General features: G+C 42.4%; 1 protein-coding gene across 5 annotated transcripts in view; it reads right to left on the bottom strand.

The window, feature by feature from the left end:
- oxr1a (oxidation resistance 1a) overlaps positions 1–21,133 on the bottom strand; it is a 154,166-nt gene that overhangs the window by 95,781 nt on the left and 37,252 nt on the right. For 2 of the 5 annotated variants that reach the window (XM_070967428.1, XM_070967432.1), the window contains exon 1: positions 13,364–13,437. The exons of 2 other annotated variants lie outside the window; for them this stretch is intronic. In XM_070967428.1, coding sequence (XP_070823529.1) covers positions 13,364–13,389 — 26 coding nt within the window. In that variant the 5' untranslated portion in view covers positions 13,390–13,437. Of the gene's footprint in view, positions 1–13,363; positions 13,438–21,133 lie in introns of those variants that run through there. One more of the 5 variants, XM_070967433.1, reaches the window with a different exon arrangement.

Here is a 21,133-nt window from a genome sequence, read left to right as displayed (position 1 = left end):
TATGAAACCTGAGAACACTCGCTGGTATGTTACTGGAAAGATAACCTATTAAATTGTCCTGAAAAACCCTTTACTCACATCTCATGCCAGATGAATGAAAGGAGATTTTTGGAAACTTACTTTCTGAGAATCTGTATAACAATTATGTAACACTTTATTTTACCGTGTTTCCTAATAATTTCTTATAATTGAGAAAATACAAAATGCTGACACTGTTATGTTTGGCTAGCTGAGTCTAAAAGCAGTTCAGGGGAAAAGATGGCCCCATTTCTGCCATAGTAAATATTAGTTCATCATTTATCTATTTTTGGAAACTTTATTCTTCGTTTGTTGAACTGTATGGTTCCCTTTCGACACATTTCACATTTTTGCATGTTCTGGATCAGCCAGAGGTTCCCTACAGCTGATTTAACTAACGCATTTTAAAAAAATGCCCCCAGTCTTTCACATTTCTTTAAGAAGGGGTGGGGATTAATACAATTAAGCAATTACTTTTTTCAGTGTTAAAGAAAATAACATAAAACAGTAGACTACACTTCTGAGTGATCCCTGAACCCTGAACACACGTGTGGTGATTGATATCACATCAAGGGATCATGACAAGAAAACAAATGCTTTCGAGTCTGTAAACTCCTTCAGGCATTCGGTGAGAGGTTTCAGGACATGAAATGTCAACATAAAAGAACTGAACAGCTCAAAGCTGACTCAGTTCTGCTCAAGACTGACCCAAACCAGGAAAACCAGCTGTGAGCTGCATCATCATCTCTACCAACTGACATCAGACACCTCACCTTAAAGAAGCGGTTTCAGGCAACGCAGAGATAGTCTGATATATGTGTTCAATCGTTTAGTACGGCCCTTTAAGGATGCTATAAAAACTGAAACAACGGTTTATAGGAAAACGGTTCCTCAGCTGTGCTTTAAGGGGTAAAAAGCTCAGTAAAGGCAGACAAATACATCTAACTTCAACAAAAAGTCATAAGTAACAGAGTCTCTGGTTGCTGAACTATTTTTCCTGTGGTGAATTTGCATGATAGATTTGCTGTTACTAATTAGTCCATGTGGTCGTATTGAGAGAAGCTTTGAGACTCTGTGGGCAGAGGGTTCAGTGATTCATGGTGATCTTGTGTGATGGATGCACCATTCTGGAAAACACAAAATCAATGAAAAGCTTAACAATTACATTCTCACTCCCTTTTTCCTTTTTGAGTCTGTCTGAAAGACAGACAAACAAACAAGACTGGCCATGATAGAAACATCCCATTCGACCCACAGCAGAGGTGGGTGGGAAAGCACAAACCTTTGATTGGCTGCGCTCTCTAATTTGCACAAAAAGCCCCTGTGCCAGACCCCATCCATTTCATTTGCACCATGTCCTTGAAGCAGCAAAGAGCAGTCCCACGGTCTCCATGTGGACACACTCAGACTCTACGCATGAAGGGCGCCACACGCCTTCACTGGCCGAATGGCCTTGGATTCGCTAAGCCCTTGTTTTCCTATGGAGGCGCCCACCTTTCTGATGGTGACATCACAGGCTGCTCAAAATCATTTTAACTTTTAGCCAGTTTTCAGCCCAACTGAAGCTCTTGGAATCAGTTTTCAGCCATGCATAACCACCACATGTACAGCATGTGTACAGCTTCGACGACAGACTTGCATGTAGCTGAATTTCAAGAAAGTCAAATAGTTAGCAATATTAGACATACAGTATTGCTTAAATCTATTTAGAATTTCATAAAATCAGAAGGTCAAATCGACGGTGTTTGTTGGAATCATTATCAAGACGATAAAGAGTGAATTCACAGCACACTGCTTTGTTTAACTCCAAGAGTTAAAAAGCTTTGAATATCTTCAGTATGGTCTTTAGATTCATACACTGATTGTCAGCCACTGCTCTCATTTGCATGTGCGCTGCAGGATAGAGAGCAGTGACCAGCTGGAGGCACCAACATCTGTCACCACTGGTGTTACTGGCACCAGCTGATCAGGTCACACAAATCCTGGACGTTGTTAACGGGTCAACTATAAATCAGATGTGTATTCATGAGATGAGTTTTATTGTGCTTAAGTTTGAGGCTTATCTGCTGCACCTGCACAAGTAAATGTGTGGCTGCCGTTACCTGGAGTGACCCGCTAACACATCTCCATCTCCACCTCCACCTTCCTCTCCGTCTCACTCAGTCTCTTGAATTAACTCCTTCTCTCTGCCCTTTTCCCACTTTGTTCTCATCAGGCTTCATCCTCCCCCCCACACATCTCTCTCTCTCTTGCTCTGTCTTTCTCTCCCTCTCTCTCTCTCTCTGCCCCCGTATTGTCAGTTGGCAGGCTGGCTGGCTCAAGCTGGTCAACCTGATGCCCTTCTGCAGCAGACACCATTGGCAACGCTTGGCACATTCTGCGGATCGCTGAAATTCACTGAGCACAGACATTAGCTTACTCAAGTGTGATACAATTAAACTGATGTAAAAGCGAAACGCAGAGGAAATGGGAGTTGTCTTGTTCAATAAATCCAACTCGATAATCTGCAAGATGTTGTGCGTTCCCACTATCAAACACAAACACACCAGCTCGCTCAATATGAAGAAGATTATGATTTGCTGACATAAAAAGCAGGTAAGTGAAACATCAGTGCTTCTGGCAGGTACTTAACCTTTCAATGAGAAAAGATGACATAAGGAGCGTCAGAGGCTCCATCTACGTCTCCCAGAACAAGAACAAGACAAGGGTGTTAGCCGAAGCGCTAAGAGAAAGAATAGCTCCTAAATGGAAAGTGACAGTTGCGATGGACATGGCAAATGAAGACAGAGCCTCCAGGAGGTCTCTGGGCAGCTGTCAATCACAGGGAAACTGACTTGGACCAAATCAGTAAGAAAAGCTGAAGCCCACTCCTCTGACTTAGGATCTAAGTGCATGTGATGCTTTCCAGCCAAACTGAAAAGGTTATTATTAATGAAGAATCTGCAGTCACATGTATGAACGGATCAATCTCCTTCAAGCTCTGCGGACGTCCCAGAACTTGTCTGCCATTTCTCAAACAAGCAGAGATGAAGTTAAACTGCTGTCCCATGTGAATTCCTTTTACTTTATATAATTACTATTATAAATCCATGATCCTGATGGAATGTCATCTTGTTTAACAAGACACTAACCTCACATGCCTGAAATAAAAGTGAGAAACAGATGATTCAAATACTTAAGGCTTAAAAGGATTTATCACTCACATTGTTGTTGTAGTAGCACAACAGCACTTATTCTGACCTAAATTTTGTTTTGAAAACGCTGAGAAAAATCTTACAGCAGCCGCACTCCCAATGCTAGTGTGCTGCATGCAGGAAATGTGGTTTAAATGTGGGAGGGATCAATGAAACAGTAAATTGCATTTGAAATTTGTCAAAGCCAGTCAATGCATGCTGAAGGTGGAGCTTACTATAGCTGTGATTGATGGTGCTCCTGTACGCCCTCTTGTTCTACACGACACCGAGCCTCGTTCACCACGGATGTATCAGCTAACTGGCTATAACATGGCTGAAAAGACGCCATTAATGTCTCCATTAAAACCTAAAGATGTAAATGGACAAAGGACTGAATTTATTCAGCGGTTTCTCCCAAGAGTAGTGCATAGAGCTTTACAATCAGTCGCATTCACCCATGCACGCACGCACGCACGCACGCACACACACACACCCACACACACACACGCACACACATATAAAGGCATTGATGGTGACAGCTGCCATGCGCACTGCGGCCATGATCGTCGCCTCACTGACCAAACACTAAACCTGACACTGATCATTGGACTGGACATGAAGGCAGTGGGTTTCTGACAGCGGTATGTGATCACTGCTGCACAACTTTGATGATACAGCCAGAGTAAACGTTAACTATGAGAGACTCAAAAACAGCCTTTTGAACTATTACCTTCAGAAATTTGGTGTCTTTGCCAGTGAGCAAGGTGAGTTTCATTTGTGCTTTGTGTTCTATGCTAGATGTTAAACGTGCATTATCGGGCTGTCACTTTGCTAACAACAAATCTGGAGTCCCCCGTTAGCTTGTCACTCAAGTGAAGCAGGAAAGCCACCAGGAATGAACACAGCAACATCAGTTCCGGATAAGGCTGTGCATTTGCATTCTAATTAATTTAAAGGACTAACATTCTGGGAAATAGGCTTGTTGCTGCCAAGAGTTGGATGAGAAGATCGATAGCACTCTCGTGTCTGTAGTAAATATGTAGTTGGAACCATTAGCTTAGTGTAAGAACTGGAAATGGGAAAAAAAGCACGCCTGGGTAAATCCAAAGGTAACAAAATCCTCATTCCAGGACCTCTAAAGCTAACTAATTAACAAATTCAGTCCTGCTCGTTTAACAGATATAAAAACTGAAGTGTAAAAATACTTTTTTGTCTGGATTTTATCTAGATTTTATCTTAGCCAGGCAAAGTCATTTTGTGGAGTCTTTGGGTAGCACGGTGGAACAAGTGGTAACACTTCTTCTTCTTCTTCTTGTCCGTGACCACAAGGTTGCCAAGCACCCAGCAGACACATTAGAGGTCCATGAAACAGTCTGACACATTATCACCCGCAAAACCCACAAAAAGTCCTCTACACTAAACAAACAATGTCAAAGTATACCATTCCACAAATTCATATTAGCTCTTATTCTTTTAACTCGAGATTTAAAAAAAAAGTGTGGCTAAGACTGAATTAAATTGACTCTTATCATGAAGTAATATAGTCACATGTGACCGAATGAGACTACAGGTTAGGATGTGACTTGTGGTACTGGTGTCAGGGTCGGCTGATAGAGAGAGAGGCAGAAAGAGGACTGATCTCTCCCACCGGGCAGCACTTAGTGAACAGCCTGTCCTGATGCTACATCAGCCAACTAGCACCACGCAGGCAGCTAGACTTGATATTCCCAGCACAGCTCAGCTCAAACGGGACATCTGTTAGCTTCCTGCAGCTCGGCCTGCATTCGCCCACCTCCCTCACAATGAGGTATCGTCACAGGAATATGGATGAACTGCCCAGCTGCTTTGGTATTAATTAGCAACACAAACTGATGGAATTCAGTTTAAGATAATATTTTGGTGCACTCCTTAGCGGGTGAGCGTGCTGTGATGAAGAGCCTGTGGGTGGAATGGGTTTCACAGCTGCAGCGTTCAAGTGTGTGTTGTTTTTAAGAGCAGGCAGGCCACCCTCTTTGTGAACTTTATACATATTCAGGAGAACAGAGAGGTATGCAGATACAGACGGGTCAGAGGACAAAAAGTGCCCGAGCTGCAAAACATCAGCACCACCTGTGTGGAGCGGTTCTTTGAATTTGAGAGTCTGCTGCCCTGAGGCTGCAATAGACTGTACATCTGGTGCTCGAGGAGGTCTAGAGGAGATGCTGCTGACAGGTTTATCCAGTTCAACACCCCCTAATCTACTCCTCTGCTTCTGAGAAATCTTCAAATTGCACCTCCTATGCCAGATGCCATGCTGCTTCTCCTCATCCTGCTGACACTCGGCTCAATAAAAGCTTTTCAATTGAACGTTGAACTCCAGCAGGAGCTGGTAGTCCATCAAAAGAACAATTGTCACCGTGGTAGACAGGGTTCTCGGGAAGACAGACAAACCATTCACATGCGAATATTACTGTTTTCAAACACTTATGTTTGCTCAAAATGACAGCGGTTGAGTGAGGCTCTTTTCTCTTGTCATTCGCTCAAGCACTCTTTTAACCTCTTTTTTCTCCAGTGACTGCTTTTCACATCACTTACCTGCAATCTTAAACCGGGCCAAAAATGAACAATTTTCAGGCCTCAGTACATTTCCATGTTCATTATATATCTATAACAAGTGCACACATTTACCGACTATTCAAAAATGGAGTAATTTCAGCACAAATGCAACCAAACATCCTTGACAGAAGTCATTACTAATACACAACTACTGTCAGTAGAATGACTGGAGCACAGATGAACACAAAGAAAAATGATCAGAACAGCTCATGCTTCAAAGGCGACGCGAGAACTACATCGTAAACACATCTAAAATTTGAGTTTATTACACCTCACAGACTGGCAACAAAATTCTGCTCTCCAGGTGCATTAACTACAGTACAAGCTCATTCATGCATGGCTGTGCTCAGAGGCTAAGCTGTTTCAGCTCCCGAGCCGACAGTAAACACTGAAACCACGTGGGTGACCTGCTGGACAGATTTGTGATTTTTCGTGCACGCACACACTGTGACACAGGCCTTTTTCTGACATATGTGCCACATATCCATAGGAATGAGACTGACAAACAGTTATTATCTGAGCTGCATTATCCTCACTAATACCCATCCATCAACAAAGTGGATTTTAGAGGTGGGTAGCTGTATATTTTTAGTCCCAAATGAGGTTGCTGTGTATTTTTAGCCACTCGTGAATCAGAAGCAGGCCTGCTGTGGAGCATAGGTGTTTATGTATGGGCAGGCTGACTGCATGTGAGCTTGTTTTGTTCCTTTGTGAGACCACTGTTTGTTGTGGATCACAGGAATAAAGGTATTTTCCATACTTCTTAGATTAAACACCTTAAGATATATAGTACAGACTTCACTTTTGAAGAATTTCCTGTCCTCAACTAAGGCCTGAGCCTGAAAAACACTCACATGTCACATGGCCTTTGTCAGCTGGTGAAATCTGCCCAGTCTTCATGGAACTTCTTCCATTATTCTGTTAGGACTTCTTGTCCCTGTTGGCTTAAAAAGTTAAAGGAAAAGCTGATTTGCTTTCCTGGCAATTAATTAAATCAGAGGACTGATACCACTCTCATGTCTGTACGCTAAACATGCAGCTGCAGCCAGGAGCTGGCAAACTTAGCATACCACAGAAACTGGAAATAGGGATTGAACAAACAAGATACAGTGTTAAGTAATGAGCTTGACACCATGTCTGCACAGGATGTGTAGAGTGAGCAGCATGTTAGCAGAACAGCTTCAGTGTTCCGTCTGTGTCTGCACAGGATGTGTTCAGGCGTAGTGGTGACTACAGGTTCCCTGCATTGCTGCAACACTCTGCATCCAACACATCATCACTGCAGTTACAAGCATAAAAGAAAATGACCTTGAAGCACGAAAACAAGCTTCAGGTTGCAATTACATGTGTGCAGTGTCATCTGCACTTTCTGTCAGATGACAGAAAAACATGGCCTGCTATCTAGACATGCCAAGGTGCTGGTAGATTGATTTTCTTACGTTTGGACAGAACCAGGTTAGCCGTTAACCCTGTTTCCAGCGTTTATGCTAAGCTAAACTAAGCTAAGCATAAACACTATAGATTTCCATATCACAGTATAGTCTCAAAAAACAACTACAGAGGTGATTCAGTGTCTCTATGACATACTCTTAAAACTTCCACATCATAGGCTTCTACAGTAGCTGTACGACAGGCGTTTCTGTTATTTTGTCCACCCACTGCAGGGTTTGCATCTAGAGTTAGGATTAAAGCAAGGATTAGGGTTTATTTTGAAGTGAGGGGTTAAGTGTGCAGGTTAGGGTTAGGGTTAGGGCTATAGGTTATGGATTAAATCATCAGTGAGGGACTCTCATCAGAACCAAAGCATTAGGATGTTTATATCCAAGTGTGTTTGTGTGCGTCTGTATGCACAACAGTGCCCCAACAGTGGCTGCCGAGCCACAGTTTCAAAGCTTATTGCACTGCAAACGGCACAGTGACGCACGGTGACGCATGGCTCCGAGTCCCCATGAATTAAACAGTGGGTCTAGTCTTTCTCCTTCACTGCCTGCCGCTGATGGCCGCTGGTTGCAGCGGCAGCGTGTCGATGTGGAAGGCTGCAGCCACAGTACAGCATAACTTCTGCTCCCCCCGCCCCCCCCCCCCAACATTAAAACACAGTAAGCCTATGGCCTGTCTTTGCTTTGTCCTTGTCGTGTTGACTCTCCTTCCCTCCCTTCCTCTCCACCCCACGCCACCACTGCCGAGCCAGCGCCAGCCTGCCCCAGCTGGGCTTTTAGATGCGGGGAGTCGGGTATGGCAGGACGGAGCAGCAACTTCTCTCCATTCTCTCGCTTTCTCGCTCTTTCTTGCCGTCTCTCCCTCTCCCCCAGAGCATCTTCTGCACCACTGCTCTGCCACCATTAATTCATCAGTGCAAATCTCCTGCAAACTTCCTAAACAAACAAGTGTGCTGACTTCTGCTCCTCAGCGCACACACACACACGGGTCACCCAAGTTTAGACCTCCTCAGAAACAAGACACACACACTCTCGGAGTGGCTGTCCAACACACTGAATGATGCTGTATGATGTCTGCTCCGTGGGGACAGACACAGCCTCTCTGTGCGTTTGACCTAATAGCTGCTGACATAAATACTGGTTTTTGAATTCAGTGCCCCTCAAAAATGGAAGTACAGATGTGAACCTGTTTAATAATAACTTGCTAATGAGTTTACCCACTCCGTGATTCACATCTGTTTTGTTTACATCAGTCCACGGAGAAGGCCCTCCGGGAACATGCACACTAACACCAATGCTATCAGCTCCATCTAAAAGAACTGGGTAAACAAATCTCACGCTCTTGTGCACTGTGTTAATTTACAGTAGTAGATAACAATTTGGGAAGCCCCCACTGTTTGGTTTGCATATCAAGGAAAAAAAAAAGCTCCGACAAAGGAAGATGAAAGAACGGAAAACTAATTTAGAAGGAGAAACAACCATCCTCCTTACTCTGAACTCTAAAAAGACTGAAGAAACTGGCTGACATAAGGAGATAAAGTTGAGTTTCACACTAGAAACAATACCAGGCCCTTCCTGGAACTTCCACAATTGCTGATTCATCTCCAGGATAATTAAACTGATCATCTTACTCATTACTTCATTTATTATTAACATAGACTGATATTGTTTTTTTGAGGCTGATACCAATATTGATATTTTAGATAATACATCAGATGATACTCACTTTTAAAATCTTACAAGCATGAACATAAATGTGCATTTTTGATAAAGATCCTATAAATTCAATTAAGCTGTGAAGAAGATTTTACATCCATTTTACAGCTGAAAATAATTATTTCAAACGTATCTTTGGCATTTCTGTACTGCACTCTCTTTACTTGTTGGTCAACATATGCATCAACATAGAAAGGCATGGCCTGGTGATGTCCAAAAATACTGTTCTATCAAAGAGATTTGCAAATTCACAACATCTTTCATTACTGAAAGAAAGAAAAACAAAAAGCCTTTTAGGAAATATCAGAACTGCTCCTTTAGCCTCCGAGCCACTGACTGGGTGTAACAGTCTAAGTGTCTGATTGACAGCTGAGGCGGCAGACGCACCGAGCAACAATGTGAACAACGGCGAGCAGCTCATTGTAGCTTACAAGCCAATGAAAGACCAGGTTTTGTAAGCAGTGGTGCTGAAAAATAAGGACTATGCTGTTTTGCATCTGAACTGACAAGTTTCAACTGCTTTATGCAAATAAGTTGAAAGAAATTATTTTATTGGCTACAGTACATGCGAGCAGCTCTGTCTGCGTAGTCTGGAAAACAAATGCATTCTGAGTATATGCACAGAGGGGACGTTTAATTTAAGAGGCTCAAAAACAAACATTTTTTCTGGAGTTTTAGTGCTTTAAGTTTTTTTTTGCTTTTTTTCAAAATTACCTACCATTAACAGCTGGACGTTTGTTGGAGCTTAATATCCTGAGACACGTCCAAAGAGCTGACCACACACGCAGCATGTTGTTGCTCTTGGGTTGAATGTTAATCACTACTGACAGAGAACAATGCAGCTGCCACACACATGACTTTAAAGGTGTGGCTCCATTGCACACACACACACACACACACACACACACACACACACACACACACACACACACACACACACACACACACAGACATCTAAGACCAACACACAACAACATGTGACTCAGTTTTCATTTATACATGTCTAATAATCAGGACACATGCATACAGAACACATAATTGCATAATGCAATGCATAATTTGGCATTCTGTTCAATAAAACATGCACCTAACAGTCAGTGCATGTATCCCTGTACACAAGCACCGTACTGTATATCAAATACAGCACACGCGTCCCGAAAATACCAACAGCTTCTCCCACCCTGTCAGGTGAAGCCTCTTTCTCATCAATTACTCTCCTCATTGGGAACAGATGGCGCGGTTCGGCCAAATGGTCGAGAGGCGAGGACGAGAGGTGAGGAGTGGAAACTTCCCAGCTAACACGGGCTGTGTGTGTGTGAGCGTGTGTGTGTGTGCCTGCACTAACGCATATGTCATGTTGACAGACAGGTTTATCGGAACAGATTTACCGTGGTGATCCCAGGCATCGTTGAGTATTTATGATCCCTGTGGACTCTACGCATGCCGGCGTTGGCATAACATGCAGCATTAAGGACACTGAAGTGATCACCATGCAGCCACAGATGAATGTTATTAAGCCATGGGAGCGTTGCTTGTCAGTGTTGTAGATTCCTCTTGCATGCCTCACGTTCACCCTGTAGCTGTTAACTGTCCTGACTTCTGATGTTTTTCCATTTTGTTTGTCATATGTATACCATACGTATATCCTCAGTCTTAAAATAAATCTGATACCTGTACATGTGTGACCTGTGGCCATTTGACTAACATCTAAACTGTCAGATTATGTGGTTTTCATGTTGCTTTCTAGGTGAACGCGTCACATGAACGGGTCTATCTGACTAGAAAATGTGGAATATAACCACTGAGGCAGCACATGCAGGGACAGAGAGAGTGTTGTTTTACTTATTAGCAGATCACTGTATCATTTCAGGAGATATGTATAATATATGAGTATGTATATGTATGTACATATGAACTCTTCCTCTCCTGTCCTCCGCAGACTTTTATGGGGCAGTCCATCTAGGCTACCACGTTCCTGCCGACACTGAAGCGTTAAATTCACTTTTTGTATGATCAAAGTGGATTAAAGGTACAGTGGTGAAGATTAGAAACATGTCCTGTAGTGCTCATTTCACTTGCTCTGCCAAGAAGTGTGTCAGCCAAAGTATCTGTGTGGACACAGACCTACTTTAAACACAACCAGGGCACCAGGTCCAAAACATTAAGACCCAGATCCAATAAGGTGGCAGTAACAAGGATCGAATGAAGATGGACACTTTGCCCCAGGGGAAGTGTGGATTTACAGTATATGCTATCTGAGATCTTCAACTGTGGTTTCCTTTTGCAGCAGCAACCCCACATTGAACTCCTACAACAGCCTGCATGGGTATAACTGTTCTACCTGTAAGACTGGACAGGATTTGTGATCAGATTTCCACACAGTCTTGGTCTTAGTTCAGTTAAAATAATCTGAGCACACCACAGAGCCGATCTCTTGCCACTGACAGCACTGTCAGCTGAAGTGCTGATCACATTAGATGGCGATAGAGGAGGCAGTGCCAGCGTCTGGTTCAAAAGTAGTTTAGCCAACTTTGCTAACGTTCGGTGCCAGAGCTGAGAGCACCAAAGTAATGAATGAAAATGAGTTGTGCTGCACTGCGTCGCACTGCCCTCTGTTTCTTTTAACCTGCTGGACATCCATCACAGTTTTAAATTTAAGTACTTTCCAGATAAGACTGTGTAAAAGTTTACAGCCTATCATGCTGCTATCTGCCATTGCTCCGGGTACAGTGACATTAAAAAAAAAAAAAAAAAAAAAAAATCCATGATTCAAATGACAAAATGAGATTCGATTCAGAGGTTTCTCAGCTGATGATTTGTATCTTTGGTATTTAAAGGGCAGACCTAACTCATATAGAAAAGTGACAAAAACAGCTGTGTGAAAAAGGCAAGAGTATACATAAGTACATAAGAGTACTTGAGACAGACTTCATACCTCTACACACCCAGCCAATCCCTGCATGAAGTGGATGGGATTGCCGGTTCCAGACAGCTACTAAAATTATGAGATGCAGCCCCCACCCTCAATTCTGCAATCAAAAAGAGGGCCTCACATACATTTAGAAAAGCTATGAAGCATACTGAGGCCTAAAGCATGAATACATTCCCTGTTTCAGGACACCAAAACTAATCTGTTTTCTAATCACCTTCATCATCTGTTTCTAAAATGTCATTATTTTGTAAAGATCACACGAAATGACACTGCTTAAAATTCTACTCATTTTGAAAAATGAAAGCCTTTCTCATCCCGCCAAAGGTGTGACCTTGGTGAAGACAGGTGTGCTGTTGATTCACACAGGTCTTGTTTTTAATCATGTAGCCATGATAATAAAGGCCATTCAACTTTTGTACTTAAAACAAAGCAGCGTGCCTTGATTTTTAGGGGAATATTCACCCTCTTGTGGTTGAACTTTCTGATCTCTGTTATGATGACATCTGGTACTCAATCAAACAGACATGCACAAACCTTCAGCTGCACACAAGTCACTGCTTAAATTTTGTAATCACGATGGTCTTAAAAAGTCCTTTATTCTAATAATGTCCGTTACTGCTCTCAGCTGCTGCTGAGGCCTCACTGGAGCTTTACCATTTTTGAGCCAGACAGTTGGCTGATAAGGCGTCATCATACAATAGCAGAGAGAAAATCTTGCAAATGGGGGGTGTATGTGTGAAAAGCTGGTGTGTAAAGTGACGCACAGCTCGCTCCACTTCAGAAGGCTTGTCACTGCAGCCTAATGACGACTGTACCATCTGGTGTCAAAACTCAGACGGGTATTTTCAAGTGGCCTATTAAGATGCTATAGCCAGTGCTGAAAAATTACCTGTTCCTTGATCAATGCTTTCAAACCCATCTCTGACAAACCAACTGTTTCCCCCCACACTCTCACTAAGCCTTTCAAATCTCTCTATTCTGCTCACCTCGGAGGAAATGCCAGTGTTGTCGACGACGTCTTTTCATTTAGAAATAAAACCCTTTTTTATTCCAATCCCCTAACAGAATCGATTGAGAGTGGCTCCCAAACCACTATCAGAAAGGGTTTGAGCCTTGTTTGAAGACAGAAAATTCTTGGAAATCAAGTATTCTCCATAGTGCTTAAAGGAATTTGCTATTAAACTGTTCAAAGCTCAAGCTTTGGGAGAAGCGCTTACCCGAAAAATCCCTGCCATTAGTTCTCCTTTGATTTCCTTGCTAAAGAGGCCCAAATCAACAAATAGGCCTCTCCGCTCTTTCCCTTCGACAGTGGTCTCTATTTGCACAGCAAAATTTGTGATTACAGTATGCTTGTAGCTTTCTCTCATTTGCTTTCTCTTCCTTCAAAACAAACCTCAATTTCTAAAATAAAGCTACTTTTTAGGCTCCATTAGGGAAAGAAATTGCTTTTGGGTGAAAAGGAGAATCCAGTGAAAAGAGCTGGTACATACCCTGCAGGCTTCAGAACGGGTTCCATTGACTCTTGTGCGGTGGAGATAATGGAATCGATCCCTCAAACTGCTTAACTTAAGCGTACGAAGAGGCCTGTCATGTGACCTTGTCCTCATTAGGAGAGTGGGGCACTGTGCTAATTTATTTACCCAATATAACCCAGACAAGCAGAGCCAAACAGAAAGAACTAGGAGGAGAAAGGGGGAGGAGGGGGAGGCTTGAGCAGGCCAAGCCGATTTCAGTCTATTACTGATGCCTGAGCCGAGACCTGAGGGGTGAGAAGGAGGAGGAGGGAGTGTGTGTATATGGGGACGTATAGTAGATGGACAGGACAGAGGAAAAGGGGGGGGGCTGTCAAAGTTACCAAGACAGACAGCAGGCTGGTAATACAGGAATAGCAAAGAAAAGATGAGGAAAACAATCCAAGCTTAATGGGGATGGGATGGGGTGATGTTATGTGCCATGTTTTGCCTGATCCTTGCTGTGTATCCCGGGTGGCCAGGCTCCAAGGCCCCATCACTTGGGTCTGTTCCAGGTGGTAAAAGCATAAGGGCTCCTGGTGGCGGAGATGTGCCACACTCAGCCATCTGGTGATGAGTCACTCTGTCTCTGCTCTTGTTTTCTCTGACTGGGCACAAGATTGCAGGCCATCAACGTGTGTGTGTGTGTGTGTGTGTGTGTGTGTGTGTGTGTGTGTGTGTGTGTGTGTGTGTGTGTGTGTGTGTGTGTGTGTGTGTGTGTGTGTACAATGCATTAGCACCCTATTTGCTGTGATGGCCAGACAGCAGAGACATAATCAGTAAAAGCTGAAAGTATCTGGATTCCATCTGCGATATAGTGATGAGAGAAGCCTTGACGACTCATTTAATTTAGCAAGGTTCCAACTCTCAAAAATAAAAGTCCTCTGTATCAAACAGCAATGGGGGCGTATTTCCAGAAGGTGTCACAAGTATGGCATTACATATCCCATTCAAGCATTAGAAACAGGCAAAAAAAAAAAAGCTAAAATGCTAATTAGGTAAAACTGATAAGGTCATGGGAGACAATGAAAAGACAGAAATGTAACTATGACAATACTGTTGATAGCAACATGGCTCAAAATGCATCAGTATGCTGCAAACAAAATTCAAAAAGGATGAGAGACAAGCTGGAGGCCACACACACATAATCTCCCCAGTATTGTGCACGCCTGATGGCAGGATGCATGCTGCCTCCTAGATAGATGCAGCCAACTAACAGGCTTGTTCCTGTGTGACAGCTCCTCTCCTGCAGGCCAGCGCTGACCCATATCTATGTTTTCAGTCTCTTCCGCTTTACCCGCAATTGCACATCCACGGCTGGGACGGTGGGCACTCCATTCACTCAAATCCCAGTACCATTGCTCTTACAACCATCATAGTGGGATAGTGGCTTAGCAGCCATACTTCTACTGCCCTCTATCCTCCAACATGTAGCCTTACTTCACTGCACAGATAATTACACTACATACAACAGATGCAGTACAGAAGCAGAGGCAGGACTCATCTCTAGAATTATAAAATATTAATATTCTATATGACATGGACGCAGCACTTTTTTAAAAAGAGATTACACAATTTTAGCGACGTTGGTTCCCAGACTGGAAAATCTCACCCCATTACCACTGAATGATCTTTTAATAGGCATAACATCAACAGGTTGATATATTCTAAAAATCAAATGGAGTTCTAAAATCATATTTTCTTACATGTGAAGCAATCTAAAAGTCAGACTATTTAACTTTTCATAAAAACGAACTTGTTTCAAGAAGTCTGAATCTTCATGTTAGAAAACTATGTTCATTATGAAATACATTTTCACTTTTCAAGGACAAATATCACATTTTCACATTGCATCTGGAACATCTGGGGAAAAATAATACAACTGTTTAACAACTGTGCTTTTGCCTCAGTGACATAACATGTCTTTTGTGAAAAAGTCCTACATCTAAAGCTGCCTGGACATGGAAACGCTGAAATGTCCCTCTGAAGCTTTGGTGGTGCATTCCTGGCAGAAAAAGGGGCTCAGACTCCAAGTCTAGTTCAAGTTTGAGTTTTACAGTAGGAACCAAACTTCATTCTACTGTTGCACTATTAAATGCAAAACTGAATTTTGAAGAATTCCAGGTTTATCTGTAGAAAAACACTTCATATTAACATGACCTGACTGGTAATCCTAGATCAGTGATATTATTGTGACAGCGTTTATAAGTATGGCTGCTGAACAGAGGCTGGCCTTGAGCACACTGTCCTGTTACATTAGCACTTTAAAGAGATGCAACACATGCAACACACTGTTGAGCAAAGATTCAAAACCTGATGGTGTTAAAAGAGAAGGATTCCATACACGGGTCACAAAATGTCGAGGAAGTGTCCTGTCCTGAAGCAGTGGCAACACAAGCTGCAGAGTTAACATTTCCGTTCCATCTATCATTGTCAGGGAAACTCAACAGCACCTCCGGCCAGACACAGATAGCGAGTTGCTGGCTGAGGACTCACACAGTGAATCATAATTGGACTGATATCTTTCACATTTAGCAAATTAAGAATTGTGTCTCTGTGTCATTCTAATCTCACAGACCTGTAGCCAATGTTTCCCAACTGCACCAACGCAAATATGATTCGCTTTGCTGCCAAACTGCCGAGTCTACAGTATGTGTTAAGGGGAGAAAAAGCTCAACATTTTGAGAAATATGCTCATTCGCTCTCTTGCCAAGAGAAGATCAATACCACTCTCATATCTGTCTTTTCAATATGGAGATGGAGCCACATTAGCGCAGCTTAGCACAATGACAAACACAGGGCAAAAAACTAGTCTGGCTCCTTTCAATGGTTAAAAAAATCCAGTAGTCCTACCTCAAAATATAAGCACAGGTGCTCACATGCTTACTGTGATAATGTTGTTATAAATCATTAACACTTTTCATATTGTAGAAGAGCAAGCCTCGAGCCATTTGAGGTCAGTGAGTGAAGTTAAGTATGGATGGTGAAAGCACACTTCCTGCTGTCTTCATGCTGGCTGTCAGAAGCCTGGTATGAGAGTCATATGGCTCAGCAGTTTTTATGGCTGACTATACCACAAGGCTCTCCGTCACTGTGAAGCCCAGCGTGAGAGCTGCAGAGAGTAGAAAGAAGAAGTTAGGACAATCCCAGGTCTCCTTCTTTGTGAGAAATGCCACTCTTGCCCTGAAATATTTTGGGTAATGAAAGTCTGCCTGGCCCATCTGTAGCCTGGCCCGATGTGAGTTGGACAGTGCATAATGATGTTTCTGAGCAGGGAGTGAAAAATGGCTGAGCACTGTAATGCCTTCCTGACAGACAAGCGCTGCAGAATACTGATCTGCCTGCCCGGATGCAAATAACTTAGTGGAGTGAGTTGGAAAAAAACAACTCAGGCTCAAGATTTTAACAAATTCGCTGTTGTGAAACAATGAAAAGCATTTGCTTTTGTCACGTATTAGCTTGCCTGAGCATAAGTATGATGAAACAGTTTGTAATTGGTCAATGGGAGACGACCAAAGATATAGGCTGAAAGTCCAGCACTCAAGCTAAATCTCATGCCATCACTTCATTGAGATTCTGTGTTATCCATCCTTTTCTGTACATGCTATGCAGGGCGTCAGGCTGATGGAGCCTCTCCCAGCATGCACTGGATGAGCTCTTTTCATTATAAACAACCAAAAGTTGATGCAGTCATTTTGTCCTCAGAGAAACAGATGGCTGTCTTGCACTTTTCTTGTTCTTTACCCACTCTGTGCCTCATTTTAGAGGGAGGATCTTGTCAGACAGTGTTCTATATTTGTCATATGTCGTATCATATATAGTCATGGATATAATGGTTGCACAGCAGAGCATCTGTCCACCAAAGAACAGTTTCTAGTTGTTGTTAAGCTGTGTGTGACACCTTACATGTATTGTAATGCTTGTATTTACTGATTGAACGACTGATGAATATATTTGGCTGGATTCAAAGCCAACATTTTATAGCTACTGTCCATTTGTAGAGTAAACCAACACTGCATAGATTTAGGATGCTAAAATTTGAATAAAGTACAAGGAATTATGTTTTAGTGTAGTCTTCATCAAAGTGCATAAAAGAGCAACAGAAATGTAAATGTTGTTCTCTTCATGGTCCCCAAAGCCAATCTGAACACCAATGTGTGCTGAAAGTGGCAGAATTTATTCCTACAAAATGTAACACCTGTTCGAGAAAGTGCTACCTAACATATGTGAAATAAAGCAGAACACATCCACTAACTCTGCAAAACTGTGCAAAGGAAACGGCACCTCACCTAACAGCCTGTCAGTGTTGGAACTGGACAGTATGAGTACGTCACAATGGACAAAGAAAAACAGACTTCAATGTGTCGGATCAATGATAGATTTCTATCGGGAATGACGCAACACTGCATATTGTTTAAAAAGACAAAAGCAGATACAGATTTTCAAACATGGACTCAGGGCTGAGTTGACTGTTTACAGTACAAACAAATTATTAAAAAGTCTGGATTTTGATTCATTTAACTCTATCCGCATTCCCCTCATACATAATGTGTTGGTACTCATAACATCTTGTTCAATCTGAGGTTTGTATTGTTGTCACATGCCTTTTAGTTATCAGATTAAAAAATAACATGGGTAACACTGGTTAACTGAGGAGAACATCCAGTGTAAACATTAAAACAAATCCTCTGTTGGCAAATAGGAATGCAAAGAGCTTTATCTCCATCTTGCTCTGTGATGTATTGAGTAAAGCCTGTGACAAGGGAGCAGTGCAGAATGGGCTCTTAATCAGAAAGGTCAAGGCCTGTACAACAGGATGGGTGAGCTGGTGGGGGGGTGGGGGTGGGGGGACACGTTACATAAATAGTTTTGTGCTGCATCAAAATTCATTATCAGAGCAGACATTAATCTTGTCAGATTTATATTTAGAAAGGGCTTACATCATGATGGCAAACCACGTTAATACTTCACAGCGTACGGGAACAAAAACATTTGTTTATGTAAGCAGCAACAGCCAAAAAGTCAACATTTACAAGTAAACTGTTTATCCTGTTCCCACTGGCCTCTACTGGTGACCAAAGGAAGTGCAACAACATGAAAAGGGGGGAAAAAAGGTAAAAACACTGCTCAGAAAAATGCTGGAATTGTAATATAACTGTTTTTGTTTGTTTGTTTGTTTGTTTTTTGGTTTGAGATTTGCCCCTTTAACCTCTTCCAGTCATTTTTATGTTGTGATACAATAAAAATCTTGCGTGCTCACATCTTTAACGAGTCCATATGTGTGAATGGTGAGGCAAAGGATGCAGTCACCCAAACACGCCCATGAGAGATGGCATCTTTCAACCAAGAGTCATAAAAGAGAGAAGGAAAGACACACACACACATGCACACAGACACACACACTCTGACTGAGAACAAATGATGCACACGCGCTGAAGCTGAGCAGCTTCTTTCTAAGCTGTGACAGCCTGGAATGAAGATGCTCAGTGACAACGTAGTTCTGTACATCATGAAGAACACACACAGGAGACGATACTGCATGTGTCGCTCGGTTAAGGGGGGAAAACTGATTTTTTTTTTTTTTTACATCTGGAGCAGAGAGCCCATAGCACACAGACATAAAGATCTCTGTGGTGAAGAATCTCATCTTTCCTATATATCGTTTCCCTCATTTGTGAAGTAAAACCTTGTTTTGCATGTATTTATGCTCATTCTCTCTTTCACACACATTGTCTGTGGATTCCCTCTCAGCCACACCTCAGATCAGAGCTGGTTTCACTGTGGTCACACACACACACACACACACACACACACACACACACACACACACACACACACACACACACACACACACACACACACACACACACACACACACACACACACACACACACACACACCACTGCGGGTGACTAGTCACAGGTACACCAAGCGATGAATCTTGATTAACAGCAGGAATCACTGAATAATTTATAGCTAATCAATTTGAGACACACACATTAAATTAGCATTTGCAATGTTTCCTGCTGAGCTTCAGAGCCTTGATACAACAGACTATTGTCTTTAAAGGCTGGATAAAACATTAAATTCTCTGTTTCTTGGAGGAAAAATAGAAAACAGACAATTTCAGAGTGGACCAATTCCATCATTTCCACCACGCAAGAACATCTTCAACTACACTTAATGTGACTGTTCAACAGTCAAATACATGTTTTCCTTCAATATGAGTCATCAAACAAATACAAGCAGAGTTCAATGGTATAAGTGCAGACACCATGGGGTGTAAACTGAGGGCTGAAAAACCTTGCATACTGTGAGAGGCAGTTTGCTGGTATGGCTCCAACTGTGTCCTTCACCCATTTGATTCTGACATAAACACTTCAGACATTTGCCCCGAGCACAGCAGCAGATCTCTCCTCTATCACTTAACCAAAGCTCATTTCATTTATTTCGATAAAATTCCACCACAAGTTTAAATTAGCTGCACTATGTCTGACCACCAACAGAATCAACAGGAAAACATATTTTACCCCTGAGCTCATGCTCCTGAATTATGTATGCCACAGAGAGGATGCGCCGTATTCTGCTACACTAAATGACCTTTCATGATAATTGTGGCCATGTGTCCTTGGGCTTTCAGCCTCGGAGTGAATATTATGCAACTGGGATGACTACACTGGACTATATGTTCATTTCAAATGTCAAACATGCCAAGGATAACAAGGCTGCATGAAGAGTGTCCCCTTTGTTGCATTTTTTATGGAAGCAGGCACATTACGCTGAGATACCTCTGGCCTGCTAAATGGATTTCCAACATGACTCAAGCCAGTCGGGGATTCTGCTGCCTCCTAATGAAAAGATGTTGATTGCAATTACACACAAGACTCTGGTAGTAATCACAGTGTGTACGCATGGGTGTCTGTATTTCCTTATATGCTTTCTGATCTGTCTCTTCTGTTTTACTTTTAAATATCACTGCCTTTGCTTCTTTGCTCTTACCAAATTACCTCTCTACATACCCAACTATATACCCATATACCTATAGACCCGTCTTTACACCCACATAACTACCTACAGTAATTATGTGGCCACGAAAGTCATCTATTATATATACCATCTACGTTTATACTCATTTACATCTATCTATCCACCCAGCTTCCTATTTATGAACTTATCCATGAGACACACCTATCTTGCACTACATCACTACAACCAACTGTTGAGAAAAGACACACTTTTAGCAGTGCCTAATGAAATTCAAAAGCCAAATCCCTTCAAGTTTCTACTTCTAAAACCTAAAAACACAGTTTGTGAGAATATAATCCTTTGGCATTTAAATTTCCCATTGGCAAAACTTTTGATGTTACTTCAATCCTTGATAAAGAGCTGATGCAAGCCTAATACCACAGAGTCTTATCTTTGATACTATCTCCTCCTGACAGGTTGACAGGTATGGGTCATGACTCCTTGGGTCTGAACTGTTTCCACTACCCCTGTGTGACATTGAACTCAGGATGACCCCAAGACGTATGGCGAGGAGCACGCTACTATCATGCAGCACCATCCTTCTCCAAGGACGTCAGCGCTGTCAGTCCTGGCAGCAGAGGCCACGTGATCTGATAGACGTTCCTGGGATGTAAAGAGCATGTTCTACCAGCAGACGCTTCATTTCACATCCCTGTGCAGTATGACATGTGAAGGTTTATTCTACTTGGAAACAAACTAAATTGGAAATATAAGCATTTGCGA

The sequence above is a fragment of the Chaetodon trifascialis genome, chromosome 7 (genome assembly GCF_039877785.1).
Source record: "Chaetodon trifascialis isolate fChaTrf1 chromosome 7, fChaTrf1.hap1, whole genome shotgun sequence".
Lineage (NCBI taxonomy): Eukaryota > Metazoa > Chordata > Actinopteri > Chaetodontiformes > Chaetodontidae > Chaetodon > Chaetodon trifascialis.
Note: the sequence above shows the minus strand (reverse complement) of the source record. Positions and strands in the feature narration are given on the sequence as shown.